This window comes from Cornus florida, unplaced genomic scaffold (assembly GCF_030987335.1).
Source record: "Cornus florida cultivar Cherokee Brave unplaced genomic scaffold, ASM3098733v1 CherokeeBrave_3.0.0_Hap2_Chr10, whole genome shotgun sequence".
Lineage (NCBI taxonomy): Eukaryota > Viridiplantae > Streptophyta > Magnoliopsida > Cornales > Cornaceae > Cornus > Cornus florida.
The window spans coordinates 96,750,941-96,770,399 of record NW_026775580.1 but is presented as its reverse complement, the minus strand read 5'-3'; the positions used below and the strand labels follow the sequence as shown (position 1 = coordinate 96,770,399).

Here is a 19,459-nt window from a genome sequence, read left to right as displayed (position 1 = left end):
ATTTAGAACTTGCACAGCCAGCTAATGAAACAATTGTTGCATCTTAATAATGCATGTATATTAGACATACACTACAATTATACAGATATCTGAAGCGCACCATTTGGAAACCCATTGTCTAAATCAACTTGGTATGATAAGTGGTGGTAAATAATGGTGGACCCCATTCTCTCTCTCTCTCTCCATATATATATATATATATATATATATATATATATATATATATATCCTGTATTTCATCGCTCTAATATGTAATATGATCTTCTGGTTCTCACATTTAATTAATAATTCGTAATGCAAATGCTGTAGAAACAGATTGGATGAACAAATAGAAAAACATTATCCTGAAGGACGCTAGCTCGCACTAAAAACATATGCTTTAAAGCGCACAGTGACATGCACGGTCACATGGTATAGCGTCAGCATAATATATATAACATTAATTCTACTTAAAATCTCAATATCACATGTAATAAGAGGAAGCAATAAGAATTGGTAGTGGCATATACAGCATAAAATTGAAGAACTCGTTCGTCCAAACAAAAATCCATGAACTATGATTATCACACTATTAACGAAAATAGAAATAATAACTTAAATATTATTTTGTGTCACAAAATTCTAAAACTAATTTCATCATGGATATAACCATGGTCCACGGACAAAAATCAAGAAGGTCATCATGATACGTAATTGAAATTGAAAAATAAATAACACCAATTAGTAAAGTAAGGAATACACACACAGACGTACATATGTAGAAATTGTTCTGCGTAGCTTTAGGCTCGCAAATGGTACATAATATGAATAGATTCATGCCAATAAATTTTGCGAAACTTCGAGTTTACTTACAAAACTTCGGATATGCAAAGAGTACTAAGTTTTTGTGAAGCTTCGGACAAATGTTGCAAACTTTCAGATTCGTAAATAATTCTTTTTCATGAAGCTTTAGGCTCATATTGCAAATTCTAGTATGTAAACGTGTGAATTATAAATAATTATATATTTGCGAGACTTCAGATTCAGCAATTTAATTTTTCATACAATATAATCACAAGGTGGTAAAACCTACCCTTATAAATATGCGCATATCATACTTAAATATTGAATGACATTAATATAAAAAGTGTTTATCCTTTAAAGTGAAAAGTAAAATTTGTTTCAGCAAAACAAACAAATCCAATAATCTATCAAAACCAATATCACAAGTAAGATATATGAGTTGAGATAGAGAAAGGGAGTGAGAGCTTCTCTTTCAAGTCTCACTTGGTTAAAGACTCATGCCAATAATATATTATAAATATAGATCAAACATATATGATGGAGAAGTAAGCCATTAGGACAAACGAAAACCAAAAAGAGAACTTTTTATTTTATTCTCTTCGCACATCTTTTTCATACAATTGATTCATGTATATTTAGCCTTAATGAACCAAGATTACGACTTAGTGCATGTAAGTGGAAAACCCATTAAGTCCACTTTACCTTACATAATACTAATACGGTCATCAATCCATTAAGTCCACTTAGACCACTAATACAGTGGACACCATTTACAAGACATAATCCAAATTATTCTCATGCAAAGGTTTTTTTAATTTTATTTTTATTTTTTAATTTGCGTATTGCTATCTTACCATTAATTAGCTGTTTTTTCATTTGATGACATGATATGTCCAGTTTATCTAATATACCTAACATCTTATTATTCGGTTCGATAGAATGAAATTGATAGCCAAAAATAATATTACTGGATGAGAGAATAAGTATAGCAACATGTGAGATGTGTCTTCTACTTCTAGATAACAACAGTGCTTAAACTTTCCAAGATTCGGGATTCCCGCCTACCGCTCGAGAACCTCAATAAAACTGGCCAAACTTGCGCTCCCTCTCCTCACTGATATGTACCAAGGAGGAGAAGAGAGACTTGAGAAGAAAAGAAATCAAGAGTCCTTTCAGTACTACTGTTATTTGGCTACAAGATGGCAGGAGGAGTTTTTGTTAAGAATGGTTCCAAACAGTATGAGGGCGGCATCACCGCATTCGTGGTGATCACATGTATTGTTGCCGCCACCGGTGGTCTCATCTTCGGCTATGGCATCGGAATATCAGGTTGGTATATACTTTTATTAATCACCATCCACTCTTCAAATTTAAACAGTAAAGAAGGGTGCAACTTTTAATATTTACATAAATCTTGTATAACACACACATATATACACACACCTTGCTCGAGCTTGAACTTTCAATCTCTCCTATGAGAAGGCTGAGGAAATACCATTCAAGTAAAATTTTCGGTGGTTCTCATGATCATGTTGTTGGGAAACGTGCAAGTTTTAAAAACTTTTCGAAGGATTTTGATTCATAGATCTTGATTCATCACGTAGAGACAAGTTTTATGCAAAAATAAAACATGATGTATCATTCAATTAAAAGATTGAATACTTACATCAAGGTTTGAGTAAACCTTAGATCTCTCCTCTAAAGTGAATGTTCTCACTTATTGTAGATCCCTTTTGCTAGACACCTTTTCCATGGATCTCCATCTTCTTGGTAATAGTCTTGCCTTTAGGAATCACTCATAAGCCTCCATGAATGGCCTTGGAAAACTAGGCTTATGGGAGCCTCCATTAGATGAGAACACTAACCCTAATTTTCTAGAGAGAGAAAATTTATTCCTTTTTCCTTCTTCCAAAAATCACACCCCAAAATATTCATAAACCATGTATATTTATAGGCAACATAAAGGTAAAGAAAAGGAAACAACAAATCCTTCTCTATCTCTAATTCACATGTCTCAAATCTAATATGATTCCAATATCAAGTTGGGCTATGAGTGAGAATCCATTGGGCCTATTATTTTATTGGCTACGATGAATTAATAATTGGCCCGGTCCATGGACCCAATTCAATTAATTCATAAATTAATTTCTACTCCACTAAAAGAAATTAATTGAACTCCAATTAAATAATAAATAACCACTAAGTCAATATTGCACTTTGACCCCTCTATGCATAATTAGTTATCGGATAAATAAAGCCATCAATCCGACTACTAAATTAATATATTTATTTTGGTACCATTGATTATTTCTGGCTCGATCACAATAAAACATTTATTTGACAAAAATAATAATTTAAATAAATAAATATATAATAAATCATTTTGTCTAAAAACACACGAAGGCCTTCGAATTTACTTTGTGATCAACCATAATCAATACAAAATAAATACAAGTAACAATGATGCAAATATTGAAAATATAACCCTCTAACTATTAATTACATAACTACCCAAAGTGTCGGTCTAAGGATCCCGAAAAATCCGCCGAACAAATCAAAGTAATTATTAATTAATAAAAGAGTCTATAATTTTCTCATGCTTAAGAGTCAAATGTCATGACGGTGATAGGGAGCAATTGCATACGACGGCTCTCGCAATATATCTCAACCTAACGCGGATCCAGTTCAAATCTTAATTAATTATGAGTTCATCCATAATTACCGACTATGAACCATTTATGATTACTATTTATATATCATGCATTGATTGCCATCACATACATATATATAAATATTTTTTGTAATCAAATGGACACTATCAATTCTATAATGAATCGAAATATAATACATTGAATTCACCAATTGTATAAAACATAAATATTTCATAAACGTCAGGAACATATGTCACTTTAATCCAAACAGGAATTTGCTATGCCAGGGCATATAACCCCAACAGCTCCCACTTGCCCTCATAGCCAATTCAAATTGCACCTAACTCCAATGTTATCCAGATGATGATCAAAATTATTGATCAATGACACCTTTGATAATGGATCAACAAAGTTATGTTCTAATGCAATGTTCTAACTACAAGTACATTTTCTTGCCGGATAATATCATGTAGAACATGATACTTCCTCTCAGTGTATCTTGTTCCTCTATAGAATCTTGGGTCATTGATTTGGACTACTTCTACACTATTGTCGCAACATAACTCAATAGGCAGGCTAGTATACTCCACAACCTCCAAATCAGTGAGATCAAACCAATAGGCTTCCTTTGCCGCCTTTAAGGCTGCAATATATTCCACCTGCAGGTTTGAGTCAGCAGTTGAAATCTGCTTAACAATCTACCAACTAATTTCCCTTCCATTAAGTGAACATACACTAAGTCATGAACCTCATAGTATCTACTTCTGATTGAAAATCAGAACTAGCATGCCTGACTAGGACCATATCATCACATCCATAAATGAGTATGATATCCTTGGTCCTCCTTAGATACTTAATGATATTTTTCACAACAGACCAGTTATCAAGTCCAAAATTGGACTGATATCTACTGACTATCCGTACTATGTAGCGGATGTCCTGTTTGGTATAGACCATGGCATATATGAGACTCCCATATGCCAAAACATATAGTTCCAGTCTTATTTGCTCAATCTCCTCTGCTAGTCTTGGAAAACTACTTCCTAGAGAGAGCAATCCATATTAATAAAGCAAAAACTCATTCTTTGAGTTATACATACCAAACCTGGTCAAAACTTTATCAATGTAAGATTATTAAGATAAGCTTATTTTCCTTTTAACCCGATCTTGCAAAAGCTTGATCCTAGGAATATAGCTTACATCTTGAAAAATCCTTTATTTAAAAGTAATTGAACAACTACCTCTTTATTGATGACAAAACTTCCACATCATTCTAAATGAGTAGGATATCATCAATATATATAGAATCAGAAATATAATGACATTCCCTTGAACACTTATGATTTATTCACTAAAAAAATCTTCTGATATTTTTTTGTAGATTAACTTGCCTTCCATAGGAATCACCCTACTAGAAAGTTCTACAAGATTCCAGAATTTATTAGAATACATAGATTCCAACTCTGATTTCATAGTAACTCGCCAAAACGATTTGTATCCATATCGGTTCATGCTTCCGTGTAGCTTACTGAGTCCAACTCATGTTTAACAGGGATGTCCATAATGGTCTCACCTAAAAACATGATTCTGTCGGATTGAATGATAATCCTCCCACTACATTAATGTACCGATACCGGAATCTGTGTACTAGATGATGCTGATGCATCAATAGGGAATTCATTTATTATTCTCAATATCTATAATAAGTGTATTCACATGTGGTACATCTGGTACTCATACCATATTCTCTAACATTATGCTACTAGGTATGTAATTCATAATATGATCCTCCTATAGATAAACAGTGAGTGTAAACAATCAACTTTTATCATTGAGATCATAAAATAATCCATTCTAGTGACTTTTAGAGTAGCTATCAAATCTATCATGCGTATGATCTGTTTCCAACTTACTTGTCCATATCAAGCGCACATGTGCAAGACTACCCAATATGTGCATGTGATTCAAACTAAGATTTAGTTAAAAACACAGCTCAACGGTATCCTTGAGACAGACTAAGATGGAATACAGTTCATAATGCGCATCGATGTAATTAACGCTAAACTCTTAAATGAAAGAGATAATATAGCATAACTGATCATAGATCTAACCATGTTAAGTGGAATTCTGTTATTCCTATTTGACACCTAAATGCATTTAGCGTCAATTGTGGAAAACTGGTACACAACACCCTCATTGACCATATAGTCTTTGCAGTATCTCAAGAAATACTCATATCCTCGATCAGATCGAAGTGTCTTGATAAGTTTACCTAATCTATGCTCCACATCAGTCTTGACCCTCTCGGAATATACCAAAAGTATAAGACTTGTGTCGCAACAGGTAAATTTATCCAAAACGTGAGTAATCTTGCTTGGATGTTCACAAGACCACACGTGTCCGTGTGTACCGACTCTCATTGTCCTTTATGTCTATTTCATCTGGCTGATTAAGCCCTTAGAGTTATCTATCCTTCAAAACAGGGTTCACAAGTTTGGTTTAGGCTCCTCTGCCTCACTAGGTAATAAACCTTCTTTGACCAATCTTTGAATCTCATTTTGATTGATAACAACCCAAAAATAGACATTAAAAATACAATGAGTCAGGAATAACAAATTTTCTCTTAACATTCAATCTAGAAGATGCAACATTAGTTTCTACATCCTGCAAATCTTAAGAGTTTGTGATTATAGTATATTAATCATCTTTTAATGCACCAGAAGCAATCGCATATCTATTCAATTTTATAAAACCAGTTTTAGAAAATAACAACACAGTTTTTATAAACCACAAGTGAAACAAAAATTAGATAGCGTCTAACCTCTGTGCATAAAGATAATTCTCTAATACTAATATCCTCATACTCTCTAATTTCAGATGTAATACTCCCACTGACTTAGCTACAACCTTGACATCAGGTCAAGTACAAATATATTCCATATCATCGAGGCTTCTGGATTCTTGAAATCCTTGCAATGAATTACAAACATGTTTAGTGGCTCCAGAATTTATTCATCAGGAATTAATAGATACAACCATATAACATGGCTCAATGATTAAATATATATTTTCCTATGCCACGTCATTGCTTAGACAGTTTGTCCTTATTGTCTTAGTTAACGACAAAAGAAACAGTTTTCTTTGCCCTCAACATACACTGCCTTATTCCCTTTAACCTTTTGGATACCCACGTTTTGTGTTAGCCTAGTCCTATTATCATTCTTCTTCTTTGCTTTGCCCATCCACTTGGGCCTAGAAGAAGATGGTATAGACTAGGTTAGATTGATAGGAACGCCCATACTTTTGATTATCCCTTCATCTGTTACCAATTTTATAAGAATATCAGCGAGTGTGAACTCCAACTGATTCCTTATTTAGTTCACTCTAACAGAGTCGAATGAGTTTGGTAACAAGGCAATAATCATGTCAACTTGAAACTTACCACCCAAGTTAGCCCTATTGATCTCCAGCTAATTTTAAATAATAAACAATCATTTTCCAAAATTTGATTTCATACTGGAGTTTCTTAGGCTATCTTAATGCTATTCAAGTCTGACATCGTACTTTGGCATACTTTCTATCTAATCTCACCAAAACATCTTATTGACATTTAACATGATGCTTGAAGAAAATAAAATAATGTAAATGTTAGCTTTGGAGCGTATTCGAGGTAAACTCTAGAATATTGCACCAAGTCATCTCATTTGCCTTATTTCACTTATTCAAAGCATTAATGTTCTCTTGGGTATCTTAAAGTAAAAGGATTGGGTTTAGGAGTAGTAAATACATTTGTACCCTTACGTTGTGAATAAAATATCTAAGTTCATTTCTCAGTCAATATTAATGAGGTCCAGTTGCATTGAATATATAAGCAAGTAGATAAATTGGATTAGACATAATTAATCTGAATATAAATACATTCATACAATATGCAAGGTGAATTATTAATACTGTCATGCATATTTAAAATTAAAATGAGCTTGTTAACCACATAATACAATAAATCTCAATCGAACAAGAGATCATTATCATTATTGGTGAACAATCCCTTTTAATTAATGCGGGTCCCTCAACTCTGTAGCATAATAAATCAACCAATCAATATGTCAATAACTTATCCTGTTGAAGGAGTTCATTATTACTATTGTTGAGATTCATTTACTATTAGGCGAGCACTTCCATTAAAATAGTATGTGGGTCCCTTAACCACTGCATGAAAAATCGAATAACCAATACGCCAATAACTTATTCGGTTGGCGAAGTTCATTATTGCTATTGGCGGGCAAATCCCATCATTTCCATATCTCTTAAGACAATGCCTTGTCTATTTATATGAAATGATTCCCGATTATGTTTAACCTTTCTAAAATCACCTAGTGTAGACCACTCCGTTGGGGAGCTAACACTATTGATTTTAGATTGAGTGTATAACGTTATTAAAGCTCTAATGAAAAATAAAACATTAAATATGTTGTCATTATAATCTAGACTCTTTAAATCATGCGTAGGGCCTTGTTTTTAAAGATCTAATTACAATGAACATTTAACATTTTTATTTTCATGAGACAACCATTCTTGTAATATTAAGACTCTTCAAATCATGCATGGGGCCTTATTTTTGAAGATCTAATTACAATGGTTTTAATAGCGAAGGCCATGGGGCAATATATAAAAATCCCCGCTCCCACTCAATTTTTAGTCATTAATAATTAGGGTTTTCAATTTACATGATATAATGCATGCAAAACATCTTGATTTTAATCCCATTAAATTTAGAAAATATTTGGACTTTAAATGATTCACTAATATTTAATTTGAAGCACACTTTAAAAATAATTTACAAAAATAATTTTTCGTTTCCCAATAAGTGCCCTCAAATTAATTAGTAATCTCATCCAATTAATTTTCATAATTTAATTAATGTAAATCAAGCCATTTAAATAAATATCATGGATCCAATGCATGAATAATAATTAATAATCAATTATCTATTCCATGCATCACATACATCAATAAATAATTAAACCACAGACAGAAACAATTTAAATGGCCAATGGATTTAGCTTTTAACATTTAATTGCTCTAAGTATTGCCCGAGGGTCCTCCATCCACTTATAAACACCCTAGGAGACAAGAACGCGCCTGAAGAAGCATAACAGTGCCTGGAACAAGCCCGAAGGACCCCACACGCGCTCCCACGCGCCTAGGGGAGCTGCCAGGTCAAGACACGCGCCCCCACGCGCTTGCACGCACCTGGGGGGCGTGGGAGCACCTCTACGCGCCTGCACGCGCGCGTGGAAGAGGTTGACTTGTGCTGGCACGTGCTTCTCACGCGCCAGCAAACTGATGACCCTGGCGCGTGTTCCTCACGCGCCAGGTGTATTATGTTGGTGTTGCACTTGATTGCAGCCCTTGATCAACGGTTGTGGATCTGGTTGCATGGTCCTGCGCTGCACCGGATCCCATCTCTTCCTCCAGTCCTGCCTCTTGCCGCCAGCGAGCCTCCGGTCACCGGAAAACCGCCGTTAATTCCAGAAAAATTCCAGAAAATTTCTAAAAAATCCCAGAAAATTCCTGAAGCCTAATTTAACCCTCTTTGACCTTCTTGAAGCTTTATAGCATCCTTTGATGAAGATTACATGGCTTCAAATAAATTTACAATTTGAAATACAATGAAAAAATTAAATTACATCATTGAACTTTCAAACGGCTAAATCAAAGCCTTAATTACAGTCATCCAAAGATAAAATTACATTCAATTAACATATAAGCTTCATCCATGGCCCAAACACACATCATCATTCATTCACAATTATACATACATCATCATGTATCAATATATTAAATCATGCATCAATATATATATATAATTTGGATCCATGATGATGATTTTGATAAAAACATGATCTCTAGTAATGAATCAAACCATGCTCTGATACCACTGTTGGGAAACGTGCAAGTTTTAAAAACTTTTCGAGGGATTTTGATTCATAGATCTTGATTCATCACATAGAGACAAGTTTTATGCAAAAATAAAACATGATGTATCATTCAATTAAAAGATTGAATACTTACATCAAGGTTTGAGTAAACCTTAGATCTCTCCTCTAAAGTGAATGTTCTCACTTATTGTAGATCCCTTTTGCTAGACACCTTTTCCATGGATCTCCATCTTCTTGGTAATAGTCTTGCCTTTAGGAATCACTCATAAGCCTCCATGAATGGCCTTGGAAAACTAGGCTTATGGGAGCCTCCATTAGATGAGAACACTAACCCTAATTTTCTAGAGAGAGAAAATTTATTCCTTTTTTCTTCTTCCAAAAATCACACCCCAAAATATTCATAGACCATGTATATTTATAGGCAACATAAATGTAAAGAAAAGGAAACAACAAATCCTTCTCTATCTCTAATTCACATGTCTCAAATCTAATATGATTCCAATATCAAGTTGGGTTATGAGTGAGAATCCATTGGGCCTATTATTTTATTGGCTACGATGAATTAATAATTGGCCCGGTCCATGGACCCAATTCAATTAATTCATAAATTAATTTCTACTCCACTAAAAGAAATTAATTGAACTCCAATTAAATAATAAATAACCACTAAGTTAATTTTACACTTTGACCCCTCTATGTATAATTAGTTATCGGATAAATAAAGCCATCAATCCGACTACTAAATTAATATATTTATTTTGGTACCATTGATTATTTCTGGCTCGATCACAATAATACATTTGTTTGACAAAAATAATAATTTAAATAAATAAATATATAATAAATCATTTTGTCTAAAAACACACGAAGGCCTTCGAATTTACTTTGTGATCAACCATAATCAATACAAAATAAATACAAGTAACAATGATGCAAATATTGAAAATATAACCCTCTAACTATTAATTACATAACTACCCAAAGTGTCGGTCTAAGGATCCCGAAAAATCCGCCGAACAAATCAAAGTAATTATTAATTAATAAAAGAGTTTATAATTTTCTAATGCTTAAGAGTCAAATGCCATGACGGTGATAGGGAGCAATTGCATACGACGGCTCTCGCAATATATCTCAACCTAACGTGGATCAAGTTCAAATCTTAATTAATTATGAGTTCATCCATAATTACCGACTATGAACCATTTGTGATTACTATTTATATATCATGCATTGATTGTCATCACATACATATATATAAATATTTTTTGTAATCAAATGGACACTATCAATTCTATAATGAATCGAAATATAATACATTGAATTCACCAATTGTATAAAACATAAATATTTTATAAACGTCAGGAACATATGTCACTTTAATCCAAACAGGAATTTGCTATGCCAGGGCATATAATCCCAACACATGTTTCTTTCTAAACTGAAGGGAAAAATAAGTTTAGAATTTATGTAGTTTTTTTTTTTTTTTGGCAAAGTTCTCATTACATCCTTTTATTTGTGCAATGTACGGATAGCAACCTAGTTTAAGGCACTTTCACATTTGGGGATGTCAATCCATATACTCAAGAAAAAAAAAAAAAAACTAAGATTGTTGAGACTAATCATGCTAAATGGTTAGATTTTTCCTTCAAGTTTTGCATACATGAAAATATATATAATGAAATATTTGATTTATAATTGATGTTTTGATAATTATTAGTAATATGATTATGAACCATAAACGGATAAATTACATTCAATGTTATGTAATGCAGGAGGTGTGACATCCATGGATGAATTCTTGGAAAAGTTCTTCCCATCTGTGTACTTCAAGGAGAAAAATCTCTCTGGTCACTATTATAATCAATACTGCAAATTTGATAGCCAGATACTTCAACTGTTCACCTCTTCACTTTACATAGCTGCACTCGTAGCTTCATTCGTTGCCTCCGAAACAACGAGGGTTTTCGGACGAAGGATCTCCATGCTTTTTGGAGGGATGGTGTTTCTCGCTGGCTCTCTCTTTAATGGTCTTGCCAAAAATGTGGCAATGCTCATCATTGGTCGTATATTGCTAGGTGTTGGTGTTGGATATGCCAACCAGGTAATAAAATCACACACATATACTAACGTGCATTTGCACATAAATAAAAATTTATATTGAATAAATAATTAATATTTTATATCTATTTAGAAATTAGATTTATTAAGTCTTAAATGCATGACTTTACTTATTCAGTAAAACAAAAAGTAAAATAACCAATATGTGTATAAATGAAATTTTGGGGGGCTAAAAATGAATAAATATTCCAAACCCGCAAACAAGAAGGAGAGAGAGAGAGAGCAAAAGAATGGAAGGTTAGAAACACAAAAAACCCAAATCATTGACTTGGGTTATACCCAAATGAACATTCAGGGGCATATTAGCACAAAGAATGAGAACACCATGATAGATAATTCTGAATTATAGTTAACAAACTTTAGATAATTAAGAAACAGAATAGGAAAAAAAAATTCAATCATTGTATCCTCAAAAATAAAAATATAAATAACACAAAATACAGATTGAAATATACCTTAAGCCAAAATAGGCTTTGAGTTATGCGTTTCAACCAAATGCTGGTTTTTAAAGTAGAGTTAGATAGTAAATGTTGATAGAAGAGATGGGTAGAAGAAGCGAGAGAGGTAGAATGAGAGAGGCAAGATCCAATCCACCGATTATATGTAACGTTCTTCAGACACCAACAATCAAGTAGACATGAAAGAAGAAGATGTGTCGGTTTGATTGCTATTGTTTTGAAACAATTGAAAAAAAATGAATATTTTTATTAATTTTTTTTTTTTTAAAGACGAAGAGGATCACAAAGAAAAACAGCCGAGTACACATGAAAGAAGAAGACGTGTCTGTTTGAACAATTGAAAAAAAGGATTTTTTACTTTTTATTTTTTATAAAGAAGAAGGGGAACATAAATAAAAAAATAAAATAAAATAAAATAAACTGTTTTGATTTTTAAAATTTCTTAAAAAAAAACTGGCCTCGTCTTAAACAACGTATGTAATGAGGAAGTTGTGAAAACCGAAAACAATATATAAGTTTTTTAAAAATGGAAACAATGCTTATAAAATATTGAAATCAAGAATATATTATTATTATTATCAAAAAGAGTAAAGGAAAACTATTTTGTTTTTAAAAAATAAATTATTATTAATATTTTTTTTCTAAATAATTGTAATACCATTTTTTTCCAAACGGCACATTGTTGGGTACAAGTTGCAATAGTTAGGAACACTATTTTTGAATTTAAAATTAATAATTAGTAAATGATAAGTGTTTTTAAATAAAAAATTAAAAAAAAAATTCACAATTTTCCATTAGAAGATAAATTTTAAAGATTTATTACTTTAAAGTTAAGAAAAGAGAAAACAAATAATACAACTGGAGTGGAGAGACAGTTACAAAAAGAAGAGGTCAATTAAATATTTAAAGAGTATTTTGAGTAAGAGTTTAAATCTTTGAATAAATCTTACGCATGAGTTATCAGAATAAATATTAGTATTCAAGTAAAATCAAGTTTAAGAAGAATTTTCTTTTATTAAAAAGTCTTGCAAAATAGAGATTGACTCAGTGTCTATGTAGTGTGAACAAAGAAGGAAATATTGGAAAAATAAAAAATAGAGAATCCAAACGACGCTTTATAGGATTTTGTAACCGAAAACTCCGTATATGTGTTTGAAAATTAAAACGAGGCCTATAAAATATTGAAAAAAATGTAAAAATAGAGACGAGGCTAAAAATTAAAAATAGAAAGTGTGAAAAATTGAAAATCGACAAGAAACTTATAAAATATGAAAAAAATGTATATAAAAATTAAAAATAGAATACACCAGTAAATATATATGTGAGTAATGCTGCAAATAACGGTCAATTTTTTGTATGACTCCAATGAATAATATCCAACAAAGGCCTCTTAATCTTATTAAATTTAATTGTTGACACAGTCTGTGCCGCTGTATCTGTCAGAAATGGCACCAGCAAAAATAAGAGGTGCACTCAACATTGGGTTTTCAATGGCCCTTACAATAGGAATTCTCATTGCGAACTTGGTGAACTATGGCACGTCCAAGCTCAAGGGAGGCATTGGTTGGAGAATTTCCTTAGGTCTCGCGGGTGTCCCTGCTGTCGTGATGACACTCGGGGCTTACTTCCTGCCAGACACTCCCAATTCCCTCATAGAGCGAGGCCACAAGGACAAGGCAAGAGGGATGCTGCAGAAAATCAGAGGCGTTGAAAATGTTGACGCGGAGTTCCATGACTTGGTTCAGGCGAGCGAGACTTCAAAGCAAGTGAAACACCCCTGGAGGAACATCAGGCAACGGAGATATAGACCTCAACTTGTCATGGTCCTCCTCATACCATTTTTCCAACAGCTCACCGGCATCAATGTCACCATGTTTTACGCTCCTATTCTTTTCAAGACACTGGGACTTGGTAGCGATGTCTCCCTTATGAGTGCTGTCATAACTGGCATTGTTAATGTCTTTGCTACATTGCTGTCAATCTTCTTTGTCGACAAGTTCGGGAGAAGGGTATTGTTCCTTCAAGGTGGTATTCAGATGCTCATTTGCCAGGTATCCATCTATTCGAAAATTTTAATTATGTGAACAGACATTACGATGATGTCATGTCACATCAGCCCTTATATAAAATTAATTTGATGTGTCTGCTGTCGGACTCCTATTATTCTCTATGAATTAACATACATATATTGTTTCATTATAGGTTGTTGTAGGAGCCATTATAGGCAAAGAGTTTGGAGTTGGTGGAGTAGGAAGCATCAGCAAAGCGGCTGGCGATCTTGCATTGGTGTTTATATGCTTATACGTAGCTGGATTCGCCTGGTCTTGGGGTGCATTGGGATGGTTGGTACCGAGTGAGATCTTTCCACTTGAGATTCGATCAGCTGGGCAGTCCATCAACGTCTCCACGAACATGTTCTTCACCTTCATCATAGCTCAGTGTTTCCTCTCCATGCTCTGCAACTTTAAGTTCGGCCTCTTCTTCTTCTTCGCCGGATTCTTGTTCATAATGACTGTTTTTGTCTACTTCTTCTTGCCTGAGACCAAGAACATCCCCATCGAAGACATGAACAAAGTGTGGAAGGCACATTGGTTCTGGGGAAAATATATCCCGGACGATGAGGTCGACCCAAAAGAGATTTGTTAATTTTAGTGTTGGGTGTAAGTCCTCAATCAGGTTATTATATAACTGACGATAATTCACAAGAAAGGTCATGCACATACTATGTGACAGAAACCTACTTTAACACAGCAATTATGTAATTGATTTTATTTACCAAAAAAAAATTGTACTCTTAAGCTTTACCTTTCTAATAGCACCTTCTCCCCTGATTTCTGGAACTTCTTTCCCATTTATGTAAACCTTGTACTCTTCAATTAGTCGATGATTTGAGACATGATCAATCTTTTACTTTACAACTGTTAATTTTTCTTTGTATTCCTGATAACAGCAAATATCAGTTTTGGAGGGAAAAATATAACTAAAGTTCATATTACTAAGTTATCTAATCATATCTTCATCTTCATCAAATTCGAACATTTTCACTCTTGCTCTCCAAAAAAACAGATCATCAGTATCATGATGCATAGAGAGCTAGCGTTTGAAAAAGTATAAAAATAATCTCATGGATTGTAATGAAATGACAAATTAATGTAAGAGTATTATTAACATTTTACACTGAAAATCACTTGCTAGGAGATGTCAAAATAACAATTGCAGTTTATGGTATGTAATTTACTTAAAACTCCAAAAGAGGTCAATATAATTTAATTATCCATAATATTGTGTATAAACTAATGTTAGAGTTCGGTAAACATTGTAAGTTTTACCATCTGTTCTGTAAAATTTAAAATTCATAATGAATAAGTGTGTGTATATTTGAATTGTTTCAGTATAGATTGCTGTAGGAGCCATTATAGGCAAAGTGTTTGGAGTCGCTGGAGTAGGAAGCATCAGCAAAGGGTATGGCACCGGTGTGGTCTCTGTTTCTTGGGTTTGTTATTGATGGGTGTGTTGAGAAGTAGCCGGAGGAGGACTCGCGAGAGTGGAGGCCCACGGAGGAGTGAGAGTGGGGAGTCACGTGACGGGCTCTGCACGTAGTACAGCGGCCGTCGCGGTACTGGTGAGCGAGGATGTCGACAGCGGTACTGAACGGCGACCAAGGCTAGCTTCACAGTTTCGGTGAGATGATGGGACATGACAATGATGGAGTCCGGTAGTGATGAGGTCGGTGAGTTTGGTTTCGTCGGAAGTTGCAGAGGTTTGCCGGCGTTCTTGGCTGTCCTCTTCTTCATCGAAAACTTGTTACTGGCAGATTCTCGACTCCAAGCAGTCCTCCTCGTGGTAGGTTGCAGTTGGGGTCAATCTTGTCGTCGGTGTTTTGTTTACCGTCGCCGTGCCTTGTTGTGGCCCGCCGTGTGCCAGAGTGCCGAGAGCTTCGCCTTTGTTTTGGTTGTTGCTCGAATATTCGCAGAGTTGTGATCAGAGAATGGCGCGTGCGTGTGATGATGTCAACGCATTGAAGTCAAATATAATTAATTTATGCCAGCTGGACCACAACATCAATTCTGCCTAATAAATCAGTCAAACATTACTATTACGAACCATAGTAGATATGTTGATATAATTTTAATAGAGATGGCAACGGGAGGTTTGGAGCAGGTTACCTTCAATATCATCCCATTCTTTTAAATTTTTATCAAGTTCATATTTGCCTCGAAATTTGCAATGGGTTGAATTTTCATGTTCAGTCCTGTCCCGTTAGAAAATACTGTGCCCTCGTGCCCGCCCAGCTAACAAATTTTTTTCAAATAAAATAAAAGTTTAATACAACCAAATTAAAACTTCTACCATAACCAAAATAAAAGCAAATTTAATACCAAGTTTACATCCCAAATTAAAGTTATAAGAGATAGGTAACTGGGTAAGCCACTAAAATAAGATAAGTTGTTGGGTAAGCCACTAAAATAAGTTGTTAATATAATATATAGATATATATATGCTTAGCGGGGCGGGACCCCTAGGATATGTATATTAAACCCTTATCCACCCCGTGACCCGCGACAAGTACAAAATTTATATCCATGCATGTCCCAACGGTATAAAAAGCGTTCCTATATCCGTTATTAACTAGATAGGGCCCCGACGGGGCGGTAAAAATTGACATCCCTAAATTTTAAATACTATGTGAAATTACCCCCCTGAACTATGGAGAAACTTACAACTAATCCCTTGAACTTCTAAAAATGCAAGAAACTCCTAAATTATGTAAAAAAGTTGCAAATCACCCAATTTTGCCAAGTTTTGGTGAATGTTGCCCATTTAAAATAGTTGACTTATTTTAAATTACCATACTGCCCCCTTGGACGCATGAAAGGACTAAAATGCCCTTAATTTCCATCATTCGAAGGCAAGCTCACCGCTGCTATCACGCTGCGAAGCACCCAATCGCAGCTGAGTCCTCTCCACAACCCGTCGCCCACCGCTACAAAATCTTGCCGTCACTGTCTCACCCCATCTGAGCACTGCCGAAGTTCATCCACAGCCCATATTACCGGCTTTTCTGTCAATCGCTGGCGTGCAAAGCCGTCGTCGCCAACGCCGAATCCATCACCGCTGTGCCAATCTTTGATTTGGGCCGGAATCGCGACTTCTTTAGTCGCTATTCTGCACTGCCGAGCTCTCCACCGGCCATACTCTACGCCGCCGAGCTCTCTCTCGCTTGCTAGCTTCCATCACCTTCACCCCTCTCTCTCTCGCTCGGCGGCTACGACGATGATCGATGCAATTTTCTGCTGCAATAGCGAATGGTTTCCGATGACAAATTGCAAAGAGATCTCTCAATTTGCAAAGAGCGGCAACGAGGTGAAGGTCCGGAGTCGGCAACGCCACCATCCTCCATTGCGAGCTTCGTTTTCAACAATTAATTCCTTTATGGGTACCAATTGAAGTGAAAATCGCTGCTTCAAAAGCTCGAAAATAGTATATATGTGTGTGTATATATATATATATATGCATACCCCCCTTTCGCCTTCACATAAATTCGTGTTGAATTTGATGATTCAAATTGAGACTCAATTGTTTGTTTCGGTAAACCCAAATCAAGAACATCGACTGGTCTAACGTTTGTTGATGCAAAATCTCGCGGCGGCGTTCAACAATTCATTGATGTGCTCCCTCTCCTCTCTGTGTCTCTTTGTGGTTCTTTTATTTCTGCCAATTGCCATGGACGAAATAAGAATAAATTATTATTCCTTTTGTTTGACTGATACCCTCAAATATATGGAACTGATTGTTACAGGACTGAGGCTTTTATGTCTCTGTGATAAGCCGGATTGTTGGATTCACCGAAGAGGGTCGTGGTATCTTGGAGCTTGCCGTTGAATCAGTCAAAGCTCACCAGAATTGGAACCAAATTGAACCACAACTCACCCAAACAGGAACAAAAACTTACTGGATCCAGTGGAGACGGACTTGTGGTGAGTTCATATGAATGCCTTGTGAAGAAGATGAACAGTGTGTGTATGTTTGTGTTTATACAAAGCTGTTTTTTTCTCTTATGTTTGCCACGTCAATAAGTCAATTTAGGAAAGGCAGTATCGTCTCTTTTTTTTTTTTTTTCGGACGACCTGAGTGAGCAAATTGCAATAAATTAAAAGTTCAGAAAAATTTATTGTAATTCCGGGCTAGCTGCAAAACCCCCATAATTCAGAGGAATTTTTTTGTACTTAATCCAATTTTTTATGTAAATGACTTTTCATGGTGTTCTTTATTATTTTGTACAGATAAACAATTTGCCTAATTCGTACTCAGATCTTCTGAGGTAGAGTTAGATAGCCATACTTTTTTAAAAATTCAATAGATAATTCGGACAACAGAGACGATGAGAGACTTTGGTTATGGTCTGTGTTATATAGGGAGAGTGTGTAATTTGGAGAGAAGACTATAAGTTAAAAATAAAAGGGCAATAGGTTACCAAACCCCCTCAAATCCTCTAATTTTTTTATGTCATAATATTTTCCATGAAATCCATCCCTTTTAAAATCCCACTCATTCTAAACATCTTAAATCCAATTCCGGTTAAATCCCTCCATTCCAAACACAAAATGTTACCATTACTTAGTCTTAGTAGACTATTTGTTGACTAACAAATAAATCTAAAAATAGGGATGATGGGATTTAAGAAAAAATAAATAAACCTAAAAAGGGACCAATATCAAAATTTGAAGGAAAAAATAAAAAGGGTGGGATTTAAGTAAAAATAAATAGACCTAATTTAATTTATAAGTCAGACCACCTTTAATAATAATTATACTCACTCCGTCTTATATTCATTATTCAATTGAGATATTTATAAAAAAAAAACATAGTTACTCACGTCTCCAGAAGGTAAGTATTGCTTAAATAGTGTGTATGTTGGCCTATATACATTCTCTTTTATAAAAATAAAAAAAATAAAAAAAAATAAAAAAAGGTTATCCACTTTAGATATTAAGACTTTTTAAGGGAATGTGTAATTAATGCAATGTTCTCTTTTAAAATTATTTAGTAATTATGAAAATGTACTCTCTTTTTTCTTTAATTTTTGAGACATTCCTAACTAAAAAGATAATAACTAAAAAAAATTAAAAATTTGAAGGGGCGTGCTTGAATTTTGCTACACAAAATCACAATTAATAATATTAAATAATTTCCATTAATAGATGTTTGAAAAAAATTCGGAGGGGGCAAATTATTACATAACATAATCCAAATTATACTCAAGCAAATGTGTGTGTGTGTATTTTTTTTTTTTTTTTTTAATTTGGGTATTGCTGTCTTACCAAAGATGCACAACACGTGATTACATTAGCGTGCAAAATTGAAGACTTTTGCCCACAAGCCTTAGCTAGATTCGTCACTGCAGTCCAATCAATTATTGAGATTGATTTCTAAGATTTGAAGTTATACACCGGTGTCTGTTCCTGGGTTCGGTGAGTAGATATTATTGGTAGATCACTGAAAATAT

The 19,459-nt window shown here is 34.3% G+C and overlaps 1 protein-coding gene across 1 annotated transcript; it reads left to right on the top strand.

Moving 5' to 3' along the window:
* The first annotated feature begins 1,884 nt into the window (after positions 1–1,884).
* Positions 1,885–14,792, top strand: LOC132276104 (sugar transport protein MST6-like). Its single transcript, XM_059777374.1, has 4 exons — positions 1,885–2,112; positions 11,149–11,477; positions 13,374–14,003; positions 14,155–14,792. Exons 1-4 carry the CDS (start codon positions 1,983–1,985, stop codon positions 14,596–14,598), a joined length of 1,533 nt encoding a protein of 510 aa, XP_059633357.1. The 5' UTR covers positions 1,885–1,982; the 3' UTR covers positions 14,599–14,792.
* The last annotated feature ends 4,667 nt before the right edge of the window (positions 14,793–19,459 follow it).

Excerpts from the sequence above, each read along its gene's own strand:
- LOC132276104 (XM_059777374.1), top strand. The coding sequence starts at position 1,983 with ATGGCAGGAGGAGTTTTTGTTAAGAATGGTTCCAAACAGTATGAGGGC. Across the intron at positions 11,478-13,373 it reads GTGTTGGATATGCCAACCAG|TCTGTGCCGCTGTATCTGTC; the intron begins GTAATAAAATCA and ends TTGTTGACACAG. Across the intron at positions 14,004-14,154 it reads TTCAGATGCTCATTTGCCAG|GTTGTTGTAGGAGCCATTAT; the intron begins GTATCCATCTAT and ends GTTTCATTATAG.